This window comes from Diabrotica virgifera, chromosome 7 (genome assembly GCF_917563875.1).
Source record: "Diabrotica virgifera virgifera chromosome 7, PGI_DIABVI_V3a".
In the NCBI taxonomy this organism is placed as follows: domain Eukaryota; kingdom Metazoa; phylum Arthropoda; class Insecta; order Coleoptera; family Chrysomelidae; genus Diabrotica; species Diabrotica virgifera.
The window spans coordinates 45,270,184-45,284,295 of record NC_065449.1 but is presented as its reverse complement, the minus strand read 5'-3'; the positions used below and the strand labels follow the sequence as shown (position 1 = coordinate 45,284,295).

The 14,112-nt window shown below is 31.9% G+C and overlaps 1 protein-coding gene across 4 annotated transcripts in view; it reads left to right on the top strand.

The window, feature by feature from the left end:
• Window positions 1-14,112, top strand: part of LOC114329219 (actin-binding LIM protein 3) — a 148,592-nt gene that overhangs the window by 21,880 nt on the left and 112,600 nt on the right. For all 4 annotated transcript variants that reach the window (XM_050655980.1, XM_050655981.1, XM_050655979.1 and 1 more), the window contains exons 2-3: window positions 5,843-6,063; window positions 11,595-11,778. In XM_050655980.1, coding sequence (XP_050511937.1) covers window positions 5,843-6,063; window positions 11,595-11,778 — 405 coding nt within the window. The remainder of the gene's footprint in view (window positions 1-5,842; window positions 6,064-11,594; window positions 11,779-14,112) is intronic.

Here is a 14,112-nt window from a genome sequence, read left to right as displayed (position 1 = left end):
AAGTACCTAGGATCGGTATTACAGAGTAATGGAGAAATAGATGGAGATGCATGCAGTAGAATTAGGGCTGGATGGATGAAGTGGAAAGAAGCGAGTGGTGTGTTGTGTGACAGAAAAATTCCAATGAAGCTGAAGGGAAAATTCTATAAAACAGCCATAAGACCGGCTATGATGTACGGAACTGAATGTTGGGCAGTGAAAAAGAAAGAGGAACAACGAATGCATGTGGCGGAAATGAGAATGCTTAGATGGATGAGTGGAGTGACAAAGAAGGATAAAATTAGAAATGAGTATATTAGGGGAAGTCTAGGTGTGGCACCACTTGATGCCAAAATGAGAGAGCATAGGTTAAGATGGTTTGGTCATGTTCAACGTCGAGACGTTAATCACCCAATACGAAGAATAGCTGAAGTGCAGATTCCTGGAAGGAGTAGGAGAGGAAGACCAAAGAAGACCTGGGGGGAGGCGATAAGGCAGGACATGTTGGTAAAGGGGATTAACATTGATATGACCCAAGACAGAATTGTGTGGAGAAATGCAATTAGGGAAGCCGACCCCGCATAGGGATAAGGCAAAGAGAATGATGATGACTTGGGTATATACATTTTATAATAAAAATAAAAGCTCCTTTTCTTTACTTTCAAATGGTGTACTGTAAAAATTTCTAGGACTATTTTTAAACAAGATATGCTTTTTCAAATTGTGACATATACACATGCAATAGTTGGAATCATATGGAAAACTTTTTTTTTAGTATTAATTTTATGAAAAAAAGTTATTTTTTATAAAATGCTCTGCCTAGTCTGAAATCTAAAATGCAATCATCAGATATAAAATTGTATTAATAGTGTACGAGGTATTTTAAAAAACAAATTTGCTCAGGAGTAAAGTACCTTTATATTTCACAATATCGAAAAGTGTTATTAAGAAAAATTATTTGGAATTAATAATTATATTATAATATGTATGCAATTAGATGTTTCTAATTGAAAGAAAAAAAAAACATTTTAAAATTTTTTCAAATTACGGATTCTCTTGGATATCCTACGGATATCTTGTTTAAAAATAGTCCTAGATTTTTTTGGAATACACCATTTTAAAGTAAAGAAAATATGCTGTTTTCTATTATACAATGTATATTCCTAAATGTACAAGGAAAAGTCAAAATGAGAAATTTAAAAAATAATCAAAAAAAAATATCAAAAATCATTAAAAGTATAAAACCTTGAAAAAGCAGAACTTGCTTCAAAATAGTCAAGCAACCTTATACAATAGACCATTTTAAAGGTAATTGACTCCTCGTTCTAATAAATGTACCATTGCATATATCTAGAAATGCGTAAACAAAAAGTTACAGAACAATGTTTGCGAAATAATGGGGAAAATGGCCCAAAAATGCTGTGAGCGGCGAATTTTGAAAAATCCTATTTCGGAAAATATAAATCCTAGAGACTTCTACTAAACGTCATTTTAAAGAGGAAGGATGGTAGCTATTTTTTGCTGAAGCAATGTCTATACCTATATCCCCTTGGAAAAAATTTGTGGGACAAAAAACAAAATTGCTTTCTTTCGTGTTATTTTTTTGCTTTTATTTTGAATATATTTTTGTAATTAAAAATATTTTTAACTTTAAAATGTAATATTTCGATAGTAAATTTAACTTGTAACAATTTTCCGGTAGACGTCTTTGTACCAAAAGTGCATAGCACTCACCCTAATTCACCCTGTGCCTAGGGACTAATTCACTTATTTCTCAAAAACGCACCCATTATATAAAAGAAAATATAAATCCTAGAGACTTCTACTAAACGTCATTTTAAAGAGAAAGAATGTAAGTTATTTTTTGCTGAAGCAATGTCTATACCTATATCCCCGTGGAAAAAATTTGTGGGACAAAAAACAAAATTGCTTTCTTTCGTGTTATTTTTTGCTTTCTTTCGTGTTATTTTTTTGCTTTTATTTTGAATATATTTTTGTAATTAAAACGCACCCATTTAAATGGTAGCACTCCACGGTTTTTTCAAATATAGAGGTCCATTGACTGTATGAGACAATAAAATTCCGTTTACGTTTTAGTTCCTTTTAGTTCTCTTATTTTGAACATTATCAATAGCCTACCTTTAGGACATTCAAAAATTGGACGATACACCTTTAAACTCTCAAAAGAAACAATTTTTTTTTATGATTTCCAGTCCTCAAAGAAGCAACTGCAACCATCGTTTATGCCAAAAAACAGGTTTCAAGGGTTATTAGTGGCCTTTTACTAGATTTACCCAACTTTTTACCTATTTACATACATCAAAATAGCATTTTTCAAAAATTTTATAAAATAATATTTAATACACTGCGGTGCAAAAAAATCGAACCACTAAAAATTTGGTCAATTTTGATGTTTTGAATTTCCTAAACCTGTTGTCCGATTTAAGTGATTTTTTACCACGTTATAGCCTTATCCATTGACAATATCGATGTAATAATATTGTTGCTAGACAGTTAAACTTAAAATAGCTTCAGAACAACAGTTAAACTGTCATTGTATACCGGGTGTACGAATCAAACTGTGTTTTTTTCTCAAAGTTCGCATCACCCTGTGGACTATTCTAGCATTTATAAAATACTGAAATTAAAACCCAACTATAGCCTCAGATTTTCTTAACATTTTGTCTTTCGATTCATTCGCTTATGTTGAATAATAAAAACTGGCCATGTTCGTCATCAGTACAGGGTGTTTCTAAATAAGTGCGACAAACTTTAAGGGGTAATTTTACATGAGAAAATAATGACAATTTGCTTTATAATCATATGTCCGCAAACGCTTCGTTTCTGAGATACGGGATGTTCAATTTTTCTTTTATAAACTGACGATTTATTTATTGTTTTAAAACCAGTTGAGATATGCAGATCAAATTCGGTGGGTTTTAAAACGTAGTTATTGCACATTTTTTGACATACAGTGGAACCTCGATAACTCGGATTAATCGGGACCGGAGAATATGGTAAAAATTAATAAAATACGGTATACTACAGATAAACTCCGTTAGAATTGAAATAACATGAAATATATAAGGGAAAATGAAAATGTAGTATGTCAAAGTGTGTAAATAATTTTATTTCCTTAGCTGAGCGCTTTCGACATAAACGTCATCATCGGAGCTAATGGTCAAATACTAAAAAAGTACCGCTACATAGAGGTGTAAACAAGTGCATCTTAGGAATGTACATTTGATTTTTAAATTTTGAATGCTAACTTAGTCCTCCGTACAACAGCAAACAGCAAAAAAAACAGAAAGAAACGGCCACATACACGTTGCACAAAAACATAAACTTTTTTCATGGTCCGGGTGTCGATATCACCCGTCCATCCTTGGCCTAGTAACAACAGCTGACTGACTAGGCTTGTTACTAGGCCAAGGATGGACGGGTGATATCGACACCCGAACCATGAAAAAAGTTTATGTTTTTGTGCAACGTGTATGTGGCCGTTTCTTTCTGTTTTTTTTTGCTGTTTGCTGTTGTACGGAGGACTAAGTTAGCATTCAAAATTTAAAAATCAAATGTACATTCCTAAGATGCACTTGTTTACACCTCTATGTAGCGGTAATTTTTTAGTATTTGACCATTAGCTCCGATGATGACGTTTATGTCGAAAGCGCTCAGCTAAGGAAATAAAATTATTTACACACTTTGACATACTACATTTTCATTTTCCCTTATTCATTGAAGTGTGTACAAACTTATCAGTCTTTCAACTATTTCCAACATGAAATATGTATAAATATGCACAGTACCTACACATCTAAATTACTAAAAACACGCAAACACAAACGTAAGCAAACGGAAGCGAACAATCTACAAGACAGTACTACACACAATACAGTCACAATCGATGTTATGTTATTTAAGAACAGTGAAAACTGAAGACCATTGTTTGAAAAAGAATTTTTTAAATAGTCTTTTTAAACAATGTTGTTTGAAATATATAAAGGAATACTACATACACGTGTCTGTTGTTTCTGTCGGCGCGGCGTGTACCATTAGTCATTTTTACTGTCGTATAGTTCAAATTACACAAATACACATTATCTCTCAAATATTATATTACAAACATTTTTATTGTTGAAATGTTTATCTGATAATTAACTATTTTGATTGGAAATACGCCACAAATAAATTGAAAAATAATTTTATTAACATTTCGACGCCCAAATCGGGTGTCAATGTCAAAATACAAAATACTGAAAATCAAAATGTTTATCTGATGAAAATCGGTCCGGGTTAGCCGGACTTCCGGGTTATCGGGGGTCGACTTATCGGGGTTCCACTGTACAATTAAGAATTTTATATTCACCATTGGCTTACGTACGGGTAATATTATCGGTCATAATACCCGTTTGCGCGCTATTGGTGAATATTAAATTCTTAATTGTATGTCAAAAATGTGCAATAACTACGTCTTAAAACCCACCAAATTTTATTTGCACATCTCAACTGGTTTTAAGGGGCTATCCTAGTGTAAAAGAACGAAATTCACATACTTTTTTTGGGAATATCTAAAATAAAAAGTACTGTACCAATTGTTTTAAAAATTGTCATGACCATTTATTATAAAAAGAAGTAGGTACATGTAAAACAATTTTCATAAAAAAAATATTGAAAATTAAACGATTTATGCCCCATCTACGGGCACGGTGAAAATAAAAAACATGGCTTCACTGCTGCAGCGATTGGGACTAATAAAGATCCTGAATTATAAAATTGCAAAGTGATTATTGAAATATAAGTTATTTCCTATACCATCAACTAGGATTTTTGAAAAATATTAAAATTTGGAAAAATGATGAAGTGTTGAAATTTTTTTTAAACTTAGCTAAAAGATTTTCAGATCAAAAACCGCCAAATTGACATTTTTATCCGATTAAAAAAATCCCTAGTTGATGGTATAGCAAATAACCTATATTTCAATAATAACTTTGATATTTTATGTTTCAGGATCTCTTTTAGTCCCAATCACTGCAGCAGTGGAGCTATGTTTTTATTTTCACGGTGCCAGTAGATGGCGAATAAATCGTTTAATTTTCAATATTTTTTTTATGAAAATTGTTTCACATGTACTTCTTTTTATAACAAATGCTCATGCAAATTTTCAAAATAATTGGTACGGTACTTTTTATTTTAGAAATTCCCAAAAAAGTGTATGAATTTCGTACTTTTACACTAGGATAGCCCCTTAAAGCAATAACTAAATCATCAGTTTGTAAAAAAAATTGAACATCCCGTAACTCGGAAACGAAGCGTTTGCGGACATATGATTATAAAGCAAATTGTCATTATTTTCTCATGTACACCCCTTAAAGTTTTGCGCAAATGTTTTAGAAACACCCTGTACTGATGACGAACATGGCCAGTTGTTAAAGTACCTAACTTTTTTATTATTCAACATAAGCGAATGAATCGAAAGACAAAATGTTAAGAAAACCTGAGGCTATAGTTGTGTTTTAATTCCAGTATTTCATAAATGCCAGAATAGTCCACAGGGTGATGCGAACTTTGAGAAAAAAACACAGTTTTATTCGTACACCCGGTATACAATGATAGTTTGACTGTCTAGCAACAATATTATTACAGAGATATTGTCAATGAATAAGGCTATAACGTGGTAAAAAATCACTTAAATCGGACAACGGGTTTAGGAAATTCGAAACATCAAAAATGACCAAATTTTTAACGGATCGATTTTTTTGCACCGCAGTGTATATTTATAATAAATATATTAATAATTTAGTAAATTTTCGATGTATAGTCAATGAAACAATTATAAAAGTATACTATCTTTTTGTTTCAGGGAAAACATATTGCCAGTCATGTAAAAAGAAATGTTCGGGGGAGGTTCTTAGGGTTCAAGACAAGTATTTTCATATGCATTGTTTCAAATGTAAGGTGTGCGGCAGTTCCCTAGCAAAGGGAGGATTCTTCTCCAAGGACGGCGAATACTACTGTACAACTGACTACCAAAAGAATTTTGGATCAAAATGTGCTGTGTGCAATCAATATGTGGAAGGAGAGGTAAGTTAATTTATTGATTTTTGCTGGGGTTCTATTATTATTTCTACAATTACACCATAAGGAGCATTAAAAAAAATTAAATTTATAAATCGTGAAAGAACTTTATAGTAGGGGAGGAAAGTATGCTAAATTTGCAGTTACTCGAGCGTTATGGGGACCTATTGGGTTGTGAAGAGTATGTCCTAAAACCAAAAAAATTAAGTTTTTCATAAAGTGGGGGACTTTCCATTTTTTAATTTAATTTTCCATTTCCAACAATCGTTTTTTCCGATTATAGCGCCATCTATCCATAATTCGAAAAAATGTTTTGAATAAAAGTTGCTTATTTTTATGTAAAGAATCCAAATCTGCAATAAAAAATGGGGGCTCCCATTGAAGATTTTAAAGTAACCCCCCACCCCACCTCCGGGGGTCGTGTTTGGTGCCATTCGATAGATTTTTCACAAATATTGAATACATGTATTTTGCAGTTTTTCGATCTGATGTTCATTTCGCGAAATATCGCGGAGTTGTATTTTAAATTTATTTCCCACTCCTCTTCGTTTTTGATATCATTCGATAGATTTTTGAAAAATATTGAATACGTGTTTTTTTAGTTTTTCGATCTGGCGTTCATTTCGCAAAATATTCGATTTTTTTGTGAAACTTTGCGACTCGCTTATTTCCTTACGCCACGCTCAAATCGTTAGATTTTTAAAATATACACTGTTTCGCATGTACTTAACTTACCTTATCTTAATCTGACGATTTCGAGTTTTTCTAACGGGTCGTCCACATGAGGGCGGTTTTCCAACGTCGACGTCGCGGTTTACCTGAAAAACCCAACCGCCGCGGTTCAAGTTACATAGAAACAAATGCAACCGCTCAACATCATACATATGGAACCGATCCGTCGTCAAACCGCGGCGGTTTTAAGTTTACTAGGGGAGGAATGAGACCGCCAGTCAATCGCTCTCATGTGTACGATACAACCGTCGGCTAACCGCGGCGTCAAACGCTGGCAAACCTGCCCCATGTAAACAAGCTGTAACCGCCTGCATTTGTACGAGGCCTAAGAATAGATTTTTTTCGGACCCCCCTTTAACGAACTCCCCTGTATTAAGAGCCAATATATGGTAGAGGTACAAGGTTTCTCCCCATGTGATAATATGACGCGCTCGAGTAACTGCAAAAATACCCGCTTGGGCTCCCCTCTACCATTACCGTTACTGGACCAACATACTTCATTACGTAAAATAAGATCAAGATCAGAATTTTCTATGGCTTTGAAAAGGCGGTGTTGTAAAGGGCGAATATAGTTGACAATTTTTATGATTATTTTTGTGATATGTTCGAAGAGAAGTATTTTACTACACAAAACTTCCTGGTGGATAATACAGTGATAGGAATATCGTCATGATTCTTATTTTAACGAACTTTATTTTTAATCCTACTTCAGTACATGCGGTTTCTAGATTTTCTATCATAGCCTGGATATCAGTTCGTCCGCTACTAGGCGTAACTCAAGTGGTGTATATTATAGTCTTCCTCCATTAATATTTATACCGTTTTCCATTTATATTTCGTTACCCCTGTCTTATAGTGTTCGTCACATTTCTGTATACAGTGATGAGCGCCCTAATGTACGGCAAAATAACGCAAAAGATGAAAAACATAATACATTGTGAAATAAAAAGAGGTGAAACGAGTAGAGGTGGAAATTATCGATATAAACGTATAAATGAACATTACGTTACATAGTTTGCCACCTTTAGACGTCTATGACAGGAGTATTTTATAATATATATTTTATAATTTTCCTGTCAAAGTGACAGTTGTCATACTCCTCCGATACGTCTAAAGGTGGGAAACTATGTAATGTAATGTTAATTTATACGTTTATATCGATAATCTTCACCTCTACTAGTTTCATCTCTTTACTTCACAATGTATTATTATGCTTTCCATCTTTTGCGTTATTTTGCCGGTTATTAACGCTTTCATCACTGTATAATTATTATAGTCGGAACATTTAGTCCAGAGAAATAAGATTTTTCTCGTGACACATCCCCCTCCAGCCCGAAACCAAATTTATTGAGTAGTATGGACATCTATATTAATAACCTATATGTTTCCTGCATCCGATTTTGATGATATACATAGTTATAAACAAATGAAGATCAAAAAATGGTAAATTTTCGCTTTTTACGTCTATTACTAAAAAGTGAAGCATTCTAAACAAATTTGAGAAGAAACTCATTAATCATATAAAAAACTTCAATATGGCGTCCGCTGAGTCTATCCTTATTTATTGCTTAGAAAATTGCAAAATAGGTCATAAATTTTGAGATTTTATAAATGTTCATAACTTATGTAAAAATTAAGTTAGGACCTTCTTATTACACGGAATGCTGAGACTTCTTGTGCTTAAATTATATTTTAAATTTCAAAGCAATTGGTCAAATACACACAACGCAAAAGTCTAGGGATATTTTTATAAATAGACGTAATTTGTTTATCTGTAATCAACTTAAAAAAAGTAATACAAAATTTGTAGTTTAAATTGTTGTTTAATATGTCAAAAACCATAAATTGCAAAAAAAAAACAGAAAATTGGAGAAAAAAAAATATATTGCAAATCACCCATGTTTAACATACCACCATAAAATGTCAAAAATACGAAATATAAACTTAAAATAAAGTATGGCCACCAAGTTGGTTTATCACAGCTCTACATCTACTGTTCATGCTCCGAATCACATTGTTAATGTCTGCTTGAGGTAGTTGTGTCCATTGTTCTCTCAGAAGCTCTTTTAATTGAAACTCATTGTAGATATTGCCCATATGTGGAGTAATTCTTCGTTGGAGCATGTCCCATACATGCTCAATGGGATTGAAGTCCGGTGATTGTGCTGGCCACGGCAATACATCAATACCCTCGTTATCCAACCAGTTTGTTACAATATGCGCAACATGTGGTCGAGCGTTATCATGCCTAAAGTAAAAATTTTCTCCAACAGCAGCAGCAAACGGGCGCACAACAGGTTCAAGAATAGTGTCCAAATATTGCTGACTTCTGAGAAAGCCACGTGGGAAAATGAGGTCAGTTCTTCCGTCAATCATGATTCCGCCCCATACCATTAATGTACCACCTCTGTATGCATACACTTCTTGAAGATGTCGTAATCGTTCTCCATTTCCGGGTCGTCTCCAAACTCTTGTCCGACGAGAATCTGGATGAAATCCATATCTAGACTCATCACTAAACAAAACTGTGGTCCAGTCATTGTCAGTCCAATTCTGAAACTCTTGACACCAGGTTAATCTTGCAGCGCGATTGCCTCTAGATAGAGGTGGACATCTCAGTGGTCGCCGAATACGAAGATTGGCTTCATGGAGACGATTCCTTACAGTACTGCTGCTAATTGTTACATTATGTGTAAGCTGTAATTCATTAACCAGCTCGGGTGCTGTGACTTTTGGCAGCCTTCTTGCATTTAAAATTAAATATCGGTCTTGAGCGACGGTTGTAGAGCGACCACGCCCTGGATGTTGCTCGGCTGGACTCCCAGTGTCTCTAAACCGACGCCACAAACGACTTACGACGCTTTGGGAGACACCCAGCTGGTCAGCAACTTGAGTTTGTCGCATGCCAGCTTGAAGGAGGCCCACGGTTCTATTCTTGTCTTCCAACGTTAAATGTTGTCGTTGCATGGTAAAAAGACAATATCTTTAACTCACCTATTAAGCAAGAATGGTATAAAGTGACTAAAATTAAAAATAAACAAAACATAAAAATGTCGATTTTTTTGTCCCTTATAAAAAACATTCTAAAACACGTATTGCTATCAGTTTTACAATTTTTTTTTGATAAGAAGTGAGTGTCTGTATAAACAATTATAGTACAAGCAAATTTATATGGTCATGAAATTTCTGTCATTGGTATTGTCAAATTATTAAAATATCCTTAGACTTTTGCGTTGCGTGTAGTTTAAAAGTTATTTAATTTGTTTATCCCAAATTCATTTTTTTTGCAACACTATAAGTCAGAAAATTATGAGGTTACAGTAATACTTCGGACAGTTTATGAAAGAACATTTATACTATTAACTTAATTTAAAAAAATGACAAAAAGTAATTTTAAGCAGTGTAAAATTATTTTGCAAAAACATGTCGATTTTTTGCTTACTTATAAACAATTAGAATAACTTTTTAACCGTTACCCGTAGAAAAATTATTTTCTTATATGTAGAAAGACTGAATTTTTATACACATACATTTAGAAAGAAAAACAATTAGACCCCCTTTTTTTAATTCACATGTTCTTGCAAAATAATTTTGCAATATTGAGAATTATTTTTTGTCATTTATTTTTAATTAAATTAATAGTGTAAATTTTTTTCTTTTATAAACTATCCAAAGTATTACTGTAACTTTATCATTTTCTGACTTAGTGTTACAAAAAAAAAATTAATTTGGGATAAACAAATTAAATAACATTTAACCTATTTGACCAATTGCTTTGAAATTTAAGGTATGATTTAAGTACCAGAAGTCTGAGCATTTCGTTTAATAAGAAGGTTCTAAGATCATTTTTTACTTAAGTTATGAATATTTATAAAAACTCAAAATTTATGATTCATTTTGCAATTTTCTAAGCAAGCAATAAGGATAAACATATTCAGCGAACGCCATATTGAAGTTTTTTATATGATTTATCAGTTTCTTACTCTCAAATTTGTTTAAAATGCTTAATTTTTTGGTAATAGACGAGAAAGGCGAAAATTTGCCTTTTTTGATCTTCATTTGTTTATAACTATGTATATCATCAAAATCGGCTGCAGGAAACATATAGGTTATTATTAATTATAGATGTCCATACTACTCATAAAATTTGGTTTCGGCCTGGAGGGGGTTGTGTCACCAACAGGATATTTTTTTCCTTATCTCTGAACTAATTAGTTGAGGCGCTCAGAGCAACTAACAGTGGCCTAACCCCAAAAACGAAGTTTTGATATAAATGCAATCTTTGCATTCGTATTTACATTATGCATGGCGCTACAAGTTATGTAGCGCCATTTAGCCAAATATAGAGATAAGTTGTGTAAACCCTTGTTAATCCGAAGATTTAAGGTTGCTGCTTTTATTGATATATTAATCTAAAATGCTTAATTTGTGGCTTAGGCCACTGTTACTTTGAGCGCCTCAGTTGTGAATACCTATTTAGAGAAGAGATGGCAAATACTGAAGACCAACTTTTGGTAAATGGGATACTTATAATTTCCGATATGCTGACGATACTGTTCTTCTCCTTCTCATTCCTTGGGCCCTTTTCAGGGTGCGGTGACACTCTAAATATTGTTAGCTCTAGTAGATGCGATTATGTGCCATATGTACGGCTGCATGTAGGGCATTTCCCACCAGATTCATACATACTCATTCATACGTACTTACTGATGCAAATACTCTGTATATTGACATCAATAAACTGAATTGAATTGAATTGAATTGATGTAAATCAAACATAACCTAAAATATTTGTTTATTTCCAGGTAGTAACTGCTTTAGGGAAAACTTACCATCAAAAATGCTTTACTTGCGATAGGTGTAAGCAAAGCTTCCCATCAGGAGAGAAAGTTACGTACACCGGCAAAGAGGTGCTTTGTCCAAAATGTGTTCAAATACCTACCCAAAACGCCACTCCAAAAAGTAGTCCAACTACCAATAGTGCCAACGGTAAGTACTATTAAATGATTAAAAATATATATATATATAAAAAAGAAGTACTTTGTTGACTTGTTTATAAAAAACACTTTTGAGTTTCGGTGGGTTGGAGTCAATAAAAAGGGGCTGTTAGAATACTATTTTTTATTACTCGAGCTTTCGAATGTGTTTACATTCATTTTCAAGAGCTAAAAAGTAACTGATAAAGTGGAAACAAAGATCATGTAAAAATATAACTCACCAGATAAATCTAGATTGGTTATTAAAACTTGCTAACATTAATACATATAAATAAGAGGAAAACTATTAATATCCATAAAATGAATTCTTCCCAGACTGCATAATATAAATTAATGGCCAAAAGATTTAAATTTTTGAAATGAATTTTGAATTTGTATGATCGGTAAATTGGAAAAAAATTTTAATACAAAAAGTCAATGTCAGTGAAAAAATCAGCCTACATCGACAAGTAGCTAAAAGTAATTTATTTAAATATATTATAACGTGATGATTTGTTAAAAAATTTATAATTACATCATTTCCTTATAATTTTAAATAATATTCAGAGCACCATAAATATTTCACTTTTTTCACATCCTTATTACATTTCTTTTGTACTTCTGTAAACTACTAAAATATTTTTTTCTCTACTTATTTATTTCTTCTTTCTTTTTTTTTAACAAATCATCACGTTATAATATATTTAAATAAATTACTTTTAGCTACTTGTCGATGTAGGCTGATTTTTTCACTGACATTGACTTTTTGTATTAAAATTTTTTTCCAATTTACCGATCATACAAATTCAAAATTCATTTCAAAAATTTAAATCTTTTGGCCATTAATTTATATTATGCAGTCTGGGAAGAATTCATTTTATGGATATTAATAGTTTTCCTCTTATTTATATGTATTAATGTTAGCAAGTTTTAATAACCAATCTAGATTTATCTGGTGAGTTATATTTTTACATGATCTTTGTTTCCACTTTATCAGTTACTTTTTAGCTCTTGAAAATGAATGTAAACACATTCGAAAGCTCGAGTAATAAAAAATAGTATTCTAACAGCCCCTTTTTATTGACTCCAACCCACCGAAACTCAAAAGTGTTTTATATATATATATATATATATATATATATATATATATATATATATATATATATATATATATATATTGAAAGCTACTTATACAGGGTGTCCAGAAACTCTACCGACAAACGAAGACAGGAGATTCTTCAGATAATTTTAAGATAATTTAACCCAATTCACTTAGTCCGAAAATGCTTCCTAAGGGAGCTAGAGCTCTTTGAAGATGGCGTCATGAAATTAGTTTTTCTTAAATACCTCCAGAACGCTTCTATTTAGAAAAACGAAAATTGGTACGCATATTTACTTTTCAGAGATGAATCGATTCCATACATTGCAAATTTCTAGTACCTGTCATAGGCGTCCGTTTTGGGTAGGGCAACGGTTATTTTATCGCATAACTTTTTTATCTTTAACTTTTATGCATTTCTGACACTGGATTATTAAATTATGAAGTATTCTAGTACTAAAAGGTACTCTTATTTTAAATCTGTAGGACACACCGTTTTCTAGAAAAATCGATTTGAAAATTTTTCGCTCTCTGAATTAAAAAAAAATTTCACAAAAAAAACTGTTTAGAAAGACGAAAACTGGTACATTTATTTATATTCCAGAGATAAATCGATTTCATTAATTGCGAATTTCTAGTACTGGTCATAGGCGTCCGTTTTGGGTAGGTCAACAATTATTTTATAGCATAACTTTTTGTCTTGAATTTTTGAGCATTTTTGACATTAGATTATTAAATTATGAGGTATTCGAGTACTAAAAGTTACTCTTACTTAATGTACATACTATGTAAAAAAATATAAATATATTATACTACTTAATGTTTATCAAGAACACATAGTGTATACATTTTACAAATAAAAATATTAATATTAATATTAAAATAAATGCATTCTTTTTTGTATTTTTTTTTTATTTTGTTTTTTGTTATGTTTTTTTTGTCACTACGATAGGATGTCAACCCGGTTCAACCCCGCGGAGGTTTAAATCCTCTTAGTGATTTTTTCTTTAATTTTTTTTTATTTATTTTTTTTATTATTAATTTTTTTTTATTTATTTTTTTATTTATTTTTTTTGTTTCATGTTTTTATTTTTTTTTTATTTTTTTAATATTGTTTTTATTTTTTAAATTTTTTTAAAACATATTTTACAAATACCTATAACTAATTACAATAATATTTTACTATCCGACAAGAAAGATACCAAACAGTCAAAAATTTTCTTTTTATTCAGTGACAGAATAAAGAGA